This window comes from Synchiropus splendidus, chromosome 16, assembly GCF_027744825.2.
Source record: "Synchiropus splendidus isolate RoL2022-P1 chromosome 16, RoL_Sspl_1.0, whole genome shotgun sequence".
Taxonomy (NCBI): Eukaryota; Metazoa; Chordata; class Actinopteri; order Syngnathiformes; family Callionymidae; genus Synchiropus; species Synchiropus splendidus.
In genome coordinates, this window is record NC_071349.1 from 16,027,106 (window position 1) to 16,045,498 (window position 18,393).

General features: G+C 44.0%; 1 protein-coding gene across 1 annotated transcript; it reads right to left on the bottom strand.

The window, feature by feature from the left end:
- Nucleotides 1-5,823: 5,823 nt before the first annotated feature.
- Nucleotides 5,824-16,571, bottom strand: pkdccb (protein kinase domain containing, cytoplasmic b). The gene is made up of 7 exons (XM_053845266.1): nucleotides 15,928-16,571; nucleotides 14,936-15,049; nucleotides 12,626-12,897; nucleotides 12,273-12,352; nucleotides 10,536-10,643; nucleotides 7,546-7,722; nucleotides 5,824-6,523 (listed from the first exon to the last, which is right to left on the bottom strand). Exons 1-7 carry the CDS (start codon nucleotides 16,462-16,464, stop codon nucleotides 6,435-6,437), a joined length of 1,377 nt encoding a protein of 458 aa, XP_053701241.1. The 5' UTR covers nucleotides 16,465-16,571; the 3' UTR covers nucleotides 5,824-6,434.
- Nucleotides 16,572-18,393: the final 1,822 nt, after the last annotated feature.

Consider the following 18,393-nt stretch of genomic DNA (forward strand, 5'->3'; position numbering starts at 1 on the left):
TTTCTTCGATTTTATCAATGAACAAGCTTTTCACCCTTCTACTTCCTGGTCTGACAACAACATCACTGAATGTTTTTTTGCGTGTGCGATTGAATCCTTCATTTGAAGTTTCATTTTTCAGGAGTTCCTGGTCCACTGATGTCACTGATGCACAAGTCACGTGGCAGCTAGGATGATAACAACAAACATGGAGGAATCCCTGAACAAAAGCAAACAACAGCATCTGTTTGCTTCTCTTCAGGGATGTTTTTCACTACACAATGACCAGGGTTTCCACTACTCTGAATGGACTTGAAATTCTTATAACATTGAAGTTCTTATACAAATATTTTCAAGACATTAAAAGAGCTTTAGTTTAAATAAGGTGATATAAAAACTTGAATATAGACACCATCGTGATTTATTGTCAAACTGATGCAAAACGAACATTTTGTTGTTTAAATGTATGTATGGGTCCATCATTTGATTCATTAAAATTGAAAAATGTGGCTTCTTATGGCGCACATAATGGAGCGGATGACCTCCTGCAGTATTCCCAAGGAGGCCTCATTGGGTGGACACTCACAAAACCTCTCTGGTCTGGACCGAGATACTCAGGTGAAGCAGTTTTATTCGTGTTTCAATTCGGCCCGTCCTTTGTTTTGAGTAGCACTGAAGGAAACTGTGGTTTAGTCGATCCCGCGTTGCCGCTACGCCTCTGTAGACGTCTGTGCGGCTACAGACGACGGCATAAACCTTTTGACTGAGGTTAACTTCAGGGCTTTTAAAACACGATCCGACTGCCACCCCCCCCAAACGCAGACCCTGACACACACCTACTTGCTCTCTCCTCCGGGGCCTGCTAAAGCCATTATGGCTGGGGAAGAGATAGTATCGGCTCCGGGCAGACAGGCCAGCTAACGAATAGTTAGTTAGATATACAGACAGTGACCTGCGCTCTGTGAGGCCTCTGTGCTGGAGGACAAACCAGCGAAATGTCTGGCTGCCCTTCAGAGGCGCTCAGGTGTGACTCTCCCGTGGACGGCAGCCAAGCCGGCACAGGGGTGTTCTGTGAGCTGGGGCTGGAGTGAATATCTGCTCTATCTCCCCCGTCACAGGCGGCGTGTTCTCCAGCAACACAAGTGGGATCTTCTTTCCTGGAGACCACGCAGGCTTTCACTCAGCAAACCTCATTTTTCAAGCGCAGACTGGGGCCAAAAATCCGTCCGACACGTCAGTCCTTCCTGCAGCTGCAGTTTCCTTTCGCTCCATGAGTAACTTTACATTAGAATCAAAGCCTCCGCAAGACCGCAAATGCACTGCCGCAGGATTTTAAGTGGCTGAAAGGGATGTTAGATTAGTCACTGACGTTTATCTCACTCTGTCATATTCTGTTTTTTTTTTTAGAGCCCAAAAACGGGGCCCCTCCCTACACCACTTTTCCCTAAAATTGCTGATGGCTTTTTTTTTTCATGAACATATATTATTTCCAGATGGAGGTCATGAATAAAACCAGACGGAAACAAGCCGGGTGAAACTGGAAACTTAGGAAAACAGAAAGCCAGGGGTATGAAGCTCAAGAGAAGAAAACACAGACTTTCCCCGCCCCCTTGCCAACTTAAAAAAAAACAAAAAAAAAACTTGTCAATTACATGCTTAAAAAGAGACTCGTAGGATAGAAGCTATACAACATGATCAACTGCAAAAGTTTTATCGTCAGGCTGGAAATGAAAAGATCCCTGCAGAAAGCCTCTTTCATAACAAACACGGAGGATCAGAATAGCTCAGCCTTCCATCCTCCACACACATTTCCAGCTAAATAAACAGTCCCGGGAAGAAAGTGAATACTTTCAGACTCAACTAGGAATACAAAAACTGTGCTTGGCGTCGACTTAAACAATACCAGATTGGGGCAAATTCCCCGACTGCAGCCTGTTCCCGAAAATGTAAGCTCATGTGTTGTTAATATATAGCTAGTATGCAAGCAGGGGCTATTAATCGAACAGGAGGGAGGAAAGTTGTGCGCAAATCCAGAAGATCTATCGGACAGTGGAGCTTTTTGCTGCGTTCAAAATCGCCTGTCCTCGTTTGACACACAGCATAACGTTCACAAGATCAGCCGACTAGATTCTGTTTTTTTGTTCAGGAGTCACTGAGGGATGGAAGCTCCTCCCACTTTAATGTACAGTCATGTGATGAAGAGGATGGGAAGTAAGTGGTCAATCTGGCTGGCAATGCCAAAAAATATGATGGTTTACTACCATTTTACACTATTGTTGTGTATTATTAATGTATATTTTCTTTAATATGAATTGTCGTACTACTTACGCGAGTTGGTGCAACACTACAGACATTATTACGATCATCTGTCCCTTGTTTTCATTGATTTTTATTCAAAAAAATCTATAGTAGAAGTCTACATTTCCATCATAAAACATAGCTAAGACATGGTCTTGGTTTTTGAGCTCATCAAGTTATGTCAATTTCCACCATTTTTTCTCATTTTCAAAATGTAATTCTTCTTTATGCATGTACTCTTTTCCATGTGTATTGATGTATTTGCATAAAAAATCATCTGTTTTATCAAAAATAAAAGATATTATTAAAATATTAGTGATGGAAACAAAAAATAAGACTAAAATAAGGACCCACCGGCCCCTGTGTTTGCTAGTTTGCTTATGAAATCACAAAGTTATTCTCTTCTTCCTGCCACAGAAGGGGCATTTACTGTACACTCCACCTCTAAAGTAACAATTTAGAAGAGTTTAAACGTCTAGCTTGTTAACCAGCACCTTTTATAATCCGTTGTAAACACACTGTTTTGATTTATACAAGACTGTGAAACTGCCAAGTTGCGGTTACACAGGAAGTACAGTGGATTTTAATTGCTGGGCTTTTACAGCGCGGATGAAAGAGCCAGTGTTGCTTCTGACTATATTTCAGCCTTTTAAGATGATATGAATGCAACATCGAGGTTTCTCCAAAATCCAGTTTTGTGGTGTCTAAGTGCTTTGATGTGAAAGGCTCTTGTGCCGGCAGGTCAACAGCACGACGAGTCCTTCAGGTCGCGCCTGTTTGGCAGCTGCAGAGCGCCTCTTTGCTTCCTATCTTATCTGGATCTCCTGGATCATCAGACTCTAATCAGCCGGCTTTGTCCAGACAACAATTGGTCAACATAAGGTAAAGAGGAGCCCGGGGCCACACCGGAGTCTGGGCCATAAACACGTCATTTGTGGACTGGACGTGCCTTTTCAAGTCGATGCACTAAACATTTGACTTGCTGTCGGGCACCATGTGAGCAGAGCGTGCCTGCTGAGCGTCACGTCCTCAGAGGTATTTCGGCCTGGACTCTTTCGCTCACCAGAGGCTCGCTGAGGAATCACGACGCCACAAGTCCGGACCCCCCCGCAGCCTGCCACCCTGAAGTTCCGCTCTTATCTCACAGATGTCGGCAACTATTCGTGTGCAAACGGCAGATCGAGCTCGCGATTGTCCAGATGACGGGCCTTTGTCTTTGAGCTCTGCCCCCAGAGTCAGCAGCAGCAGCTCGCTCATTTACATGTATTAATTAAGGTCCATAATGAGCCCAGCAGGACGCGGCATTCCTCGGGCTTTGTGCAAACTCTGCCGAGCTCGGCAGGTTTGCAGCCTGGCTCTTTCAGGTCGCGGTGGAATTAAGATGCGGGGGCACGCGAGCGGACAAAGGACTTAAACACACAGCAAGCTGAGTGGGTGGAGATATGCAAGCGGCCCATGTTCCCCACCGACACACACAGGTGCTAATGGGGAAGAAACTCTTCACTGGAGTCACATGGCGGCTGCTTCTGGAACTAGCTAGGGCAGAGGTGGGCTATTAAATTTGTGACTGTTGTGAGGGGCCACCATGAAAAAAAGCCAGCGATGACCACAAAACATGTTGGAAAAACAAGGACAAAATGAACCTAAGAAGATGAACTGTTATTAAGGATATTAAGAAGTGTGAATATGCTATGAAACCTTTTGAAATATTTCATTTTATACGCTCTCTATAGGAATATAAATCAACTATGGACCAGACGTTCCAGATAAAACGTTCCTTCAATGTATTGTGAGGAACAAGAAAAGCACAAAATGGCCAATGAAAAGAAGTACATTTTAGTCGTAAAACAAGAACATGCTATATTTACTGCTGAAGTAGTGGTGGGAACTAAAAGAGCAAGGAGAAAAAAGGCAGAAAAAATCAGCTAGTTTAGTCGGACGTCAAACGGGCCACGAAAACACAGCCATCGGGCCACATATGGCCCCTCAACCGCAGTTTGCCCAGATCTGAGCTAGGGTTTCATGAAAATGAGAAGACAAGAACACAAAATTATTACCAATAATATCATCTAACCGATTAATTTAAATGACAAATAAACAGCAGACATTTCATCATCCAGTAAATTCTGGACATTTTCATCAGCAAGTTTTGTTATTTTCCCTTGTTGCTGCGGCAGGAACTGGACAAGCCTGTCTGAAAGGGCAGGTATAGACAAAGTAAAAATAAGTTTCAACTCAGTGGATTAAATGTGAGAATTACTTGCCAAAAGCTCAGATAAATTCCTCAGAAATGCTCCTCAAAATTTTTCCTTGCATGCTAAACAATGAAGAGTCACTTAACCTTCCGTGCTAAATCTCATCGTCAATGTATATTTGATCACTCTGGCACCAAATATTTCAATGCAATTCTTCTTCTTCTTTCGGCTTCTCCTCCCACAGCGGATCATCTTCCTCCATTTCAACCTCTAATTAATGCCTTTTGAATCGAGCCCTGACTTAGCGGCTTTAAAAAACAGGTTCATACATCAATATCCACCAATAAATAATTATGAAGAAGAAGTAAAGTAAAGTGGGTTTTCATTCCTAGTATGCAAAAAAATTAAAGAGGATATTGTCTACATTTACTGCCATAAAACACATTGTAATTCTGGCAAGGTTCTCAAAAGTGGCTTGAAGGCTGCTGCCATCTTGAGATGTCAATGAAGGGACCAAACGTGAGCAAACACCTGCGCGCTGTGCACTGAAGTGGTGAAAGCAGCTGCAATATCAGCAGACATTGAGGGATTTGTCTACAGTTTTTGAGGCAGAAGATCATCTAGACGTAAGAGAAGGACTTTTTTTTATCCCGGAAGCGGCAACTCCGACTATTGTGAGAGGAGGAAGTGTCTGAGCGGGTCAGAGACGGACAGCAACACTGAACGCTCTTCAGTACGGTCAGCAGTACAGAACATAGAAAGCACAAATGGTGGGACAGACTCTGTCTTCTTTCCGCTGTTTTGTGCTGGTGTTGCTATCATCGCTTGCCGTTTGTTTATGTTCCAAAACCATGGTCATTTCCATCCACATTCAAAGCACATTTGAGGGAAACTTTCAGGGCAAAAACCCTGTGAAACCCAGATGGTAGCCACTCGTCCCTTTCTTCTTTTGGTTAGAAGAACAGGCTTCCATGCTCACTGGCACGGTAGGAACATCCAGCTGTCATGCATCGGTTCAGCCTTTCACCTCTGATACTGAAGCTGAAGAACAGGAAACTTGTTTCTGGTTCTCTCTGAGATTGACTTAGACTTCAGTGATTCAATTGTTTTATGAAGCCTATTCTTTTTTATTCATTTTAATAATTTTATTTTACGGAAAAAACAAATAATTTAAAAAAAAATCAAATAAATGTTAACAGTATTTTTAAAAATGCAAAATTTTTATCTTGCTCTGAAGAAGTCGAACTTGAAGCCATGCATGCTGATGAAAGTACCGTTATAACAGCACAGATAGAGAAACATTGTACGGTCAAGTACCTTTGATAAAAGAACGCAACTCAGAAAGGTGGAAACAAAACATTTATAAAATGACACTTTGACTGTACAGTTAAAGCATGTGACGTATCAAACATTTTTCATTGAAAATAAGGAGGTTTCACCCACAAGGTGCACATAAACAACAATGCACAGTTAAGTAAAAAAAGGAAAAAAAAAAGAGTTCTGGAATGGTTTCAGTCACCTCTGCTCATGCATTGCCAGAGTCTCGTGAGCTTAAGCCCGAAAAACACGGCGGAACAGGAACAACAACAGACTGTTAACATAAAAGTGTATTTGCATAAGAGCTTGGTTTCGCTTTGATCCACGGCGGCGGTTCTTGCGACTTCGACCACAGGGACCAGGCCTCGCTACAAAAACATGGTGGATAAAGACAAGGTAGAGGCGGGAGAGAAGCATGTCGAGACCACAAGGCTCTCCCCCCTTAATTGTACCTGAAGGGAAATCCCTTTAAATGCTAGTTGGCAAAAGCGGTGGGCTGGCAGGGACATCAAACAGTCAGCGAGCAGAAGCCCCATAAATACATCACATTCACTAGCCTCACTTCAAATGTCCTCTGCGTCCAGCTAGAGCTGCCGAGGAGGAGGAGGCCATGACGACATATGGTCTCACTGCCGACCTCTCCTCTCACAACTTCCTCTGCCTCACGTACACGTCCGACGAGTCGTCCGACACCAGCTGACTGAAGTTGCTCCTGAAGGACGCGAGCAGTCGACCTGCAAACGGATGACAAGTCAGTCAGAGACAGGTCCGGACTTGCTGGATAGGTTTAAAGCTTTGGGAAATGTTGAGCGACAAAGATGCTGAGTTGGTTTGTTCAACGCACGCGACACCCATAAAGTCAGAGTGAAAGTACGACCCACTTTTAAAAATGATTCAATGCCATTTTAATGACTTGTTTTCAGGCATTTTCTTTTAATGTCTGTGAGACTTTGTGTCACTTTACAACACTCATATTCCTGCTTTAATTGAATCATGGTTTTCTAAAAAGTCATCCTAAAATGTTTGTCTGCTCTCCCTGCTTGTGTGGGTTTACTCTCAGCACTCTGATTTCCTCCCACATGCCAAAACCAGAGGTTGAGTGAGTACTCAAAACTGTGAGTGTGTGAGTGGTTGTCTCTAGGTGCCCAGTGCCTGTTAGGAACAACTGAATGTTTATATCTTTCTATTGTTCTTTTACCAAGATATTAACAAAAAATCTTCTGATTTTTATGATACATATTGACAATCTTCATATAAATTGAACACTATATAAAAAAATATATTTAAATATTATTTTTCCACTGAATTGTTCATAATAATTCGACAGTTACTGGCAGCATTTGATCTTGTTTTTCAGAACATGCCCTATTTTTCACGTTTTCTCACCCAGTTAACACTTCAGCTCCTCACAAAACATAATGTAGCCCCTTTAAGTGCCCACTTTCACCTCAGCACTGGCAGAACAGTTGCATCATGCATGCAATATCCAGCATTTCCTTCTTTAGTGACTTTATGGACCTGTTCTTGACACAGTACTGAGCTCAAGGAAGCAGTGAACTCTGCTTGGCTTCTACTTGTCCAGCCTCAAGGTTCAAATGTGACATGACAACATGACTGAAGATAAACAAAAAGACAACTAGAAACGTGTTCATTAATGTTGGTTAAATCCTTTCCTTTTTCAGTGACAACCTTTCCACAGTCTGGGATTCCATAAAAACACTCTCAGATTACGATATATTGGGCGCATTTGACTGACCTGTCCACGTCTTCTGTCCGCTCAGGGTGAAGCTGGTGCACTGAGAGTGTGAGTTGCATATGTGCGCAGCCTCTTTGGCGCTGTGGACCGACAGCACGCAGCCCTGCTGGCTGTAGGAAGGCCAGCAGCGATACTCCACATTCCCAGACGTCGCCATTCCTCGCATCACTGTGTAATCTAGATGGAAGATGAAGACGCTTTAATGACGGATGTCCAGCCACAGGCCTGTTTACATCTCAAATCCTTCCATCATGTGAACACGAAGAATCAAAACACACCTCACATGTATTGATAATAAACTAGTGGTAACTCAGGCAAGGGTTAGTGGTGTCCAACTATGAAACAACAGAGTAGATGTTGGCGCTGTAGCTCACCAACTAAGAGAAATATTACACCAAAATCCACTTTTTCCATCAGTTCATCATTATAAAACCTCATCTTAAGACTTAACCAAAAACAGTCTTGGCTCAGAGGCAGTGGTGGGAAAATAAACAGTTCAAAAAAAGTGTTCGCATTTGACAAGTCCATAACTTGTCGCGTAGCTAAAGAGCTTTTAGCTCTCTACCTCCTGAGCGAATGAGTAACATTCATCATCATAATTCTTCTCCCGGGCTTAAATCATCTGCTTCATATTAGCCACCAGAGGGAATCCAACACACACACACACACACACACACACACACACACACACACACACACACACACACACACACACACACACACGGACAAAAGCCGGGTCTGTTAGTCGAGACGGACGAGGCGCACAGCGACAAACTTAACCTTTTATAAATGGCAGGGCCCGCAGCGTGTGTGAGTGGGGGTTATTGTTGAGAGCTGGGAGACACTAGGATCTGCCTTCTGGGTTTGAGAACGGAAACAAGGAGCAGGAGTGTTTAGGATCCTTCTCAGGGGAGATAAATCGGGGCCTACAGTGGAGCTAAAAGGGTTGAGGGGCTACAGACGAGTATAAATATGAGGCTCTTTGTGTTTAACAGGGCGGCAAAACAGAGCTCCTTTCAGAGTCCAAGCCAAACACAGCGGCTCATATACGCCGACATTTTATATTCCCATTCCAACTGACATGCTGATAACACTCTGTAGGATGAGCTCAGCGGTGAGCTGGCTACTTCTGTATCTACATCTGTCAGTGATTTGAAGACTTTGGAACGGCTGAGCGTCTTTCTTTTGCACACATACATCATCAGGCTGAGGTCATCTTGGCTTACATTTTCAGATGGAATACTGTTTTCTTTCCTATTGTGCGGAGGTTGGGTGGTTTGTAGGAACGCAAGCTCGGCACAACTGTTGTCGCCATCATTCCTTCATTATCTGAAGCTGCACTCTGGTTGACAAACAGGCTTATGCCACAGAAATACATATATAAAGTCCTTAACATTAGGACTGTCAAAAAAACAAAGAAAATTTCATGATAAATCACACAAAAGCAGAGTTAACTTGCGCTTAATCGCAAAATTAATCATCTGTCCCAAGTACAACAATAATGTTATCCTCATTTGTTTACAACAACAACCCAACAGAACAGATACTGTCAAGAACATGCTTCAGAATAACCTGTTAACAATGCTCAAAAACATTGTAAACATTATTGGCCATTCTTGTGTTGATAAAAGCTTCCTATAAGTTGCATATAAAACATATATAAAATGCGATTAATTTGTGACTAATCGTGAGTTAACTGCTGCTTTAGCGCGATTAATTAAGATCTAAAAAAATCTATTTCAGCCCCCTTTTCAGGCCTATTTAAACTGCACAGAACACACTCTTAGCAACACATAAGCATAGCTGGGACTCACAAACAAGACAAAATGGAACATGCGTTTCGCTAGCAAAAGCAGCTTCTTTGAAAACCGTTCTCAACTTTAGCGTCACTGAGCTAAGTGCATTTCAAATAACATAGCAAGTTTCCGATATGCATGACATCCATTTTAGCATTGCAAATAGGTCATGTGAGAAAAGTAAACATTTACATAACCCTTCACAGCTAGCACAAAGAAGCTAGCTGCTAATGCGTTACATTTCTCAGAAGAACCACAATAAAATCACAAAAAGAATTCAGAACTATTGTTTTTCAACGTATTTATTTACCACCAAAGACTGTCAACTAGAAAATTTAAAGATTTTTTTAGAAGCAACTGATATTAATAAATACTTTTAAATAGCATTCAGTAAATACAACTCTAGTAGCCAAGATAACTCGCTTAAATGGTCCTGAAAACCGAGGGCTCCTCTTCCTGGCTAACTCGGGAATATGTTGAAAAATATGCACAAACATTTTTGTCCGTCTTATCACCGGAGGATCAGCAGCAGGGTGGAGCGCCTCATGGCACCTCCTTGTTAAGCTGAAACATTCCCCTCTGGTGTCGGCTCCAGCGCCTGTGGCCTCTTTGCCCTGAATCTGTGATTGAATTCGCAAAGTGCTGCTATATAAACAGTCCGGCATCTGGGGGACGGAAGGCTTCGCCGCAGGAACGCGGCCAGTCTTTCTGTTATTAATATTTCATCGAGGAGTGGAGCAGGGAGGTTAAACAGACCAGGGAAGGAAAGTGTTTAAGACTGACGCAGACAAAACGTGTCTGTAGAAATCACTATATATGGCGTGAAACGACTGAGCCTGTTAGCTGGAATGTTCCGTATTTACTTAAAATCGGGCTTAAGCTTTCGCACATCGAGCACTTCCTGAAAGGCAGAAGTCTTCAATCCCGACAGTGTTTTTTTAAATGAACACGGGCCGTGCTTTCTGAGCCAGAGACATGCAGCATTAATCCCGCTCTGTTGGTTTTGTGCTCTCATTCCAGCTGCCTAATAAACCTGTCAAAACACACCGCGCTAACGCCGACAACCCCTCCAAAAAAGCTTTCATTTTGCCACAGATACAAAATGAAAACAGGAGTCGTAGACCGTCTGAGAACGCGGATCAAAAAGGGTCAGAAAGGAAAAAAGACAAAGGAGCCCAGTGTTGGTGCTTTTACCTTTGGTTATAGATGGAGGCAGGTTGTCCAGGTGCAGGCCAGACTGGTAGAGGAGCAGGATGCGTTCAAAGGCCTCCAGTGTCTGGTTGATATCAGCTTTCAGCTCCCCTGCACAAACACAATTACGTTCAATTTGGCTGCAGCCCACGGACGTGAGCGGATTCGATGAAAATGAGGTACAAAAACACCATTTTATAAAGCTTGGCTTTCATCTTGTTAAAGTGAGCATTTCAAACATGACATGTTGTTTCCTGATTTCAACCCGTCACCGTCGTATTTAAGGAGATAAAGAGGAAACCTCTCAATATTTTGATTTTGTTGCTGTAGAATAGTTAAAAATGTGAAGTGTTTTTGTTTTTTTTTCCTTGGCAACTCGATTACATACATTTCTGTAAGTGTTGAGTGAAGCTAAGCTAAGTGATATAATCCTTACAACAGTCATAATATGTGAAGTAACGTTTGAAATGTCTGCAATTTATCTGCAAAAAACATAGTTAAGTGAAGCTAAGCTAAGTAGTAGCTAAGCTACACAACATAATAGTTACAAAACTGTAACATATTATGTCAAGTATCGCTTGTAATGTCTGTAATTTATCTGCAATGTATCAGAGAATTGAAGTTAATATTCACAAAAAAGTTTTGTTAAGTGAAGCGAAGCTAAGCAGTAGCTAAGCTAAATGATATAATAGTTACAAAACTGTCACATAATATGTCAAGTAACGTTTGAAATGTCTGTAATTTATCTGTAATGTGTCACAGAATTGAAATAAATATTCCATACGTTCATTCAAACAGACCGTTTTTCAAGTGTTAAGCGCAACACAAAGGTGTTTTTTAGCTGGTGTGGTGCGACTTGAAAGCCAAGTTAAATATTGCTTTTTGCATTTCAAGTGAGACTCACAAAATGCAGCAGGGTTTCGGCAAAAAAATGATCAACAATGTAGTTGACCAGGATTTGAACCAAGCAAAATCATGAACTCAATGGAAACAACTACACCACACAGGAAAGAATACTTGAGTCATGTCTCTGAATTTCCATGATATTTTGTGGTCACATGACCACTTAGACGTGTTGCAACAGCAGTGCATGCAGGTTTCATGCTCTCACTGACGAGTGATTTATTTCCTCCCACGCGCCGCTCGCTGTCTGCTCGGCAAGTGGGGGCGTGTCCCATGTCAATGATTGACAGGTGCCAGTCAGTTTAATCTAAAACAAACTCTACGATCAGATGCGCCAGCATAGGGCTTCAACAGGGCTTAAACGTCTACCGTAATGAATATTATACGAGCCCAAAGCCACATTTCTTTGCCGTTTTTTTTTAAACCTGGAGATGAGGGGGGAACGTTTGAGGGGTTACGGTAATGAAAAGTCTGCATCGGTAATCCAGTCGTCAGTCAAGGGTTAATCCAGTGTCTGCCCAGTGAGCTCGGGTCACCAGGCACGAGACTTGGTCCCAGCTATTTATGGCACAGAGAGACCCCGCTCCGCCCCCCAGGCGACAGAAACCCCGGAACAAAAATGAATAATGAAAGTTCCACTGCCATGATTCTTCGTTACAAACACGGGAAGCTAATAGTTTTCTTCAGATGTTTGATCCGACGCGCTTCAGTATGTTCTAAAACACCTGGTTAAATGAAGAGCTGCTGAGCGAACGTGTCATTACATGAGCTGAATAATGGAGCGATTCTCTGTCTGATCTTCTATAGCTGTCATGTTAAAACATCGCCTGTCCTCACCTGTGGAGTTCATGATTTGGTCCACCAGGTGTGTGAGTCCGGGCGGGGCCTGGTGAGGCAGCAGGTAGGTGAAGAAATACCTGGAAACAAGCGAGAACAATTCATTCAGAGAGAGAGAGAGGGAGGGAAGGAGGGAGGGAGAGCAGCCCCGTCACTCCGTTCCCACAGACGAATCTCACAGCGGCGCTAAAACAAACAGCCTGTAAAACTGTCAAAAATCTCAAAAGACCCGTTCAAGAGCAGAAACTCATATTTCATTCTGTTCATTTCTAGCTGTGCGCCACATTTGAGGTGTCAGGTGAGCGTACATTTAAGATCCCATTCGTCCATCACAGGCCGGTGACGTTTCCCACCTGTAGGCGTTGTAAATGTTCATCTTCTCGTTCAGACCCTCGCACATGCCTCGTGCCGAGCAGGGCAGGGTGAAATTCCTGTGCGGAAACTGCAGCAGGCAGTCGGCGTCGGTGCGACACGTCGTCTCTCTGGCGCTCGCGTCGTCCAGGTCTGTGAGCTTCAGGGAACCGGACACTGTGACAAACTGGCGAGGCTGGAAGTCCAGCAGAGCCACCGACCCCAGCGGAGACCGAGACAGGAAGTGGAGCAGCCGGGCCAGGTCCAGACACACCTGAGAGGAAAAAAGAATTTTGAGCTCCACTTTCTTGCAGAGTTTTCAATAATACTGCACAACACCATATAGAAAACAACATTTAAAGCAAATAAATAACAAGTGTGTAATATAAAATGTATTCCCTTTTCATTGATCATCAATGGTCTTCAACAATAGAACTCGCCTGCTTGTCCAAAACAATAAGGACCATTAGCATTGGTTCCGCCTGTGGCTAGCTCCAGTTACCGTTTGTTAGCCTCTTGGTAGCTCTCAAATTCAGCGCGGTGATTTGACGCCAAGTGTCTTGTTTTAACACCAAGTACGTGGGTGCACACGTTCCGAACTGCAACTCGGTTCTCGCAGCATCACAACAATTTGGGTGATTTTCCGGATAAATGCTTTATTTTGTTATTTTTATATCGCGATGTAAAATTTTAAAGAGCGATAACATTCGTCATCATGGATAAATATATATAGCATCTTAAATAAATAAATATTCGGCCTAGTTGGTGCAGCCCTATTTTATTGTACTTACTATGTAATTCCCATTTAAAATCCTGTTATGGAGCAGAATGCAAACGCGCAGTAGAGGCATTCGCTGCCTCTGACAGAGCATGAAGTGAGCTGTCACAGGACAGACATAGCTGTGCAGTTAGGTAATGCTCAGTGTCTCTTGGACCAGGTTTGGTGGTATTGAAAGCGCTGTGAAAGCAGGGGGCCGGTGAAACACAACACCCCGGGATTATACCGGAGCGGTGCAGATGCGACGCTTGCTGAAACTGGAAGAGGCCGCTCTGCTCGGGGGAGAACGCCAGCCACTGTTTAGCAGCGGCACAATGACCGTGAAATGATACTCTGACAAGACAAGAGGGAAATAAATGAGACAACTATTTCTCAGGACCCGACTTATACAGCACATTCAGGCATGATCCAGCCAGGATCATATCTGGTTTGTTATGATGCATCTTGTCCACGAAATTCACAGAAAGAAAATGATACAGAAAGACGAAAATATTGGGACCAAGGTGCCACGTTATTTAGCACCCAATAATCAACACAGTTGTAACGTAAAACATACTTATTTCAAAACATGAAACGTTTCCCAGTCATAAAAACGTCCCCCAAATATTATTCTATATATAATGCCAACAGTTACTCTATCTATTCTGTATTTTTGGCTGGCATGGATCCTATCAAATTAAATCAGTGTGGGAACTAGCTAGGGAACGCGCTACTTGGGTTTGAGTGATCCGCTGTCTGTGGTATCATTTAAAGAGACAGTGTCCTTGAAAAAGCCTGATCGTGTGGATTATTTTATATAAGAAATTACACTTTAATTTTTATAAAGTATGCATCAAGCAACAAGGAAATATATTTCACTATTAAATTAATGACAATCCAAATGTGAGGTACTAGTCCTGTTTTTGAGGTACTAGTTCTCCACATTTTGGACTTAAAAATGTTCTTGGTAACTGGGAATCTAAGTAAATCATTTTTGAGAGCTCAAGAACTGGGCTGGACACAGAGGTGGATTCAACGGTCTGCAGGACGCTCATCTCGACTGGGAACCATGGCGTTCGGGCTCATGTGGCTTTGGTTTGTTGTAGCTGCTCTGCCTCCACTGATGAATGGGGTGACAATCTGTCCCACCACCTACAGTGTGATGGAGCGTACATGTGCTTCCAGAGGAGGTTCGGAATTTCCACACAGGAATCTGGGATCCCTGCGGTTGGAGTCCAGTTCTGCCCCCTGCTGTGAGCAAACCTGCCATGCGGGTCTGAGTGTGTGTGTGTCTCTTTTGTGCGATAAGACGACATTCCCAGTCTGCAGAGGATTAGCTCCAGGATCCATCTCCATTCCGACACGTCCCGATCAAACAGAGCGAGGGGCAGATGTCCGACCTCCACAAGTCTCACATGTCCGCCCTCTCATCTTTCATCCCTCGTCTCTTCTGCCAACAGTGACGGCTGAGCTCTATATGTGTGTGCGTGGCTGAGACTCCAGTGTCGGAAATGTGCAGCAACAGCTGAAAAGTGTGGCGAATGATCGGACTCACCCTGAATCGGTCCTCCCAGGGACTCTGCAGCAGCTGGATCATCTGGAGAGGGTTCCCCTGCTCCAGAATGACCGTCACTCTTCCTCCTGCTTCTCCTGAGCAGTGACCCTTGAGCTGCGTTGACAGACAGAACATGAAAATGAGTTGAATTTCTCGAGTGTAGAGCCTCAGACAGCTAAATAAAGCAACAGAAAACCAGATTTAACGGTCAGGAACTGACTTTCTTTTCACATTCCGGCCGCATGATTTGTTTTTGCCTGAGCCCAACTGAACATTTCTGACGCAGAACTCATTTCTGCAATTCACAGAATTCCACTTCGATTCACCAAAAATCTGGACTGACTGACTCTCTGCAACAGAGCGATGACTGTTTCTTCCCCCCCCCACAGAAATTGTACTCAGTTTTACAGGCCCCATTAGGACTTTAAAAACACCGTTAAGACCTTTCAGGCCCGATCGCCTGGATGACCGAAATGCTGAGTCGTCCAGTCTGGAGAAAAGGTACACTCACTCTCCTCGTCTCACTTGTTGCTAAACAGCAATGTTAGTAGACTTTAACAGTGAGAACTATTTTAATATTAATAACGCAAGTGGCGGCTAAAAAAGAGCTTAAAAACAGCTAAGAAATGAATCCATCTACCGCACTTCTACGCCTCAAAAGACATGTTTTGAGCTTGTGATTTAGCGTCTTGTGACCCACCAAATAAATACAACAACTTTAAAGCTGTTTGGCTTAAGAGGAAGTCACATGACATGTATGATGTCTAAGTTTTACTCTATAAAGTTGTTATTCCAGAAGCCACCGGTGACAGAGAGGAAAGACAGAGAGCTTATTGTCTGCAGCTGCACAACTGGACCCCAAAGGTCAGAGCGGGGTCAGCGATTTTAATTTAATTACAAGGTCCTGCTGTCTGCTCATGCAGAGGCGGACAAAGGGAAACGTGATCAAGTCAGTGACATATGAGGTTCTGAACGCCAGAGTGACACTTTACCTGGATGATGTTTGGATGCTGCAGTCTCTGGAACAGAACCATCTCCTTCTTCAGCTTGTAGGACACCAGCTCTCTGCAGCCGTGCGGGTCCTGGAACTCCTCCAAACACTTGCCCATGTCGATGCCCTTCTCGTTGACCAGCTTCAGAGCCGCGGGTTGACCCCCGGCCAGACTCACTTTCACCACCAGCTTGGTGTAACCAGAGCCGAGGACCTCTTGAGCCTGCATGTCCACCAGAGAGCCGCAACCTAAGGTCGCCGAGGAGCCACGCGCGAGCTCGGTCCACAGCCGCGCTTCCACCTCGGGGTCCAGGTCCGGATGAAAAGTTTGGAAGTCATGAGGTAGAAGCGGTAGAATCTCGCTGCGCCTCGCGTTCAGTTGCTGGTTCAACAGCGACTTCTTCTCTTCATCACTGGGCGCGTTGGAAAAGCGCGATGTTTTGGATCCGAACTGCTGAAGGCTGCTGATCAACAGCGACAGCAGGATGGACAGCACCAGCAGAGCCAGGAGGGCAGCCGCGCGAACCGAGCTGCCCATCACGGACACCCACGCCAGAGAGCCGCCGCCGCCGGCCGAGAGTGGAAGGTTGTGTGGGAGCAATCAGAGCCGCGCGTCCGCCTCCTGGAACCTCCTCCGGAGGTGTGTCCTGCTGCCGCTGCTGCTGCTCCTGCGCGTAACTTTACACCCACGGACCGAGCCAGCGCGAGAGTTTGGCTGCCACTCCATGTGCGCGCTCTCGCGTTTTTGACGCGATACAACTTTCTCTTACGTCAAAACGCACTTCTAGAACATACAACTTGACATGAAAAACTTCACCTCGAAATAGTCACAGTTGTCCACTAGAGCGCAGCAGATCCCGCTTTCAGAGTTGTCATTTAATATACCGGTAAACATGTTTGGACCGACGTATCTTTTAAATATTGTAGCTGGATTATACTGTTAAAAATATAAATAAAACCAGAGCTGCCCACCCATTAGGTCAAACTAAAGGCACGAGGGCCAAATCTGACCCACCAACTTATTTGATGTGGTCGACAAGAGTTTTAAAGATAAGCAGAAAGCCTGAATTTAAATTCAATATTAACTTAAAGTACATAAAAATCACATCATATTGTGTTGTATAAAGTGACTGACAGGCAAAGTTAGCAAAAAGCGAGCAGAAATTATTATTTTTTCACTTAACTTTTTTAAGTTAGTTAAAAAACTAACTTAAAAAAGTTACATGAAAGTTCGTTCCTGACCTCTTCAAACTAAGGCAAAGTTAGAGGACCATGAATCAATCGAATTGCAGAGACAAATCTCTTTTATTTTCATTAGTTCACATAGACTCTCTAGAAATATGTTTGCCTTTAAAGTCATATTGAATTAAGTTGATTCCAAGCTACAGATGGAGCCCTTTCATTCTTCACTAATGTCTAAGGCCGAGGTGTCAAACTCACAGCGTGGGGCAACACAAAGTCTAATGAAGTCGTCAAACTTCATTTACATGTGTTTATTATCAGAAACAAACCCTGTTTAACTAAGAATGCAAATCTAATTTGAACCGTAAGCTTGTTGACGTCATGCTTCAGCTGTTGCAGTGCATTATGGGACTTGCAGGGTGAGTGGTGGGACTGGCTTTGACATGATCCACAGGCTTGACATGCAGAAGCAGTCCCAGACTCAGAGCAGAACCATGAAACCTGCCACTGAGAAACTGTTTCTTCACATTCTCTCCGATGCAGTTCCCACCAGACGCTGCCGCCATCTGACTATGGTTGTATTTTAAGGCCACATTGGAGCTCTAATGAAGCCTCAAATCGGTGCTCGCTGGAAGAGGAAAGCAGCATGGCTGACCCCTCCTTATCTGCTCTGGGTTGAGTGTGTGTTTCTGGTTCTCTGCGTGAGTGGGTGAGCGGCAAACCAGGGCGAGTTAATCAGTGTCTGCAGCCGCTCCTCACCCCCTCCAGAGCCACTCGGCAAGATAAATGAGACCAAAACATATTTATCTGTTTGTGTCCGGATCACAGTGTGTGTGTACAGTCAAGCAGCAGCTTTATCTCCACCGTCAGTCAGGAGACAAGCCGCCCTGTCTGCACATGTATGGATCACTTACCAAACACTGTTGACAGACTGGATATAAATAGGTCACGTCACCGAGATGCTGCCCTCCAAAACATGTCTTTGCCCGTCTCGCAGTAACCATTATTCACTGCCTCCTTACTCTCTGCTGGAGAATCGCTTCAGTATTTGCTCCAGTAGGAACTGCTGAATGCAGCGATTTTAGAGCTCCAGTTTGGTCGATAGTTTACTTTGTTTTCATCTGTGTGAAGCGTCATAAACAAAAACAGCCATTGACAGTCATGAGACAAACATGAAGCATCAGGTGTTTAATGTGCAGCAGCTCCACTCAGAGTGTCTGGCGGATGACTGCGCTCCATTAAGACACAAGCTTTGATATTCTGAAACCAGCTTTTTGGACCGACA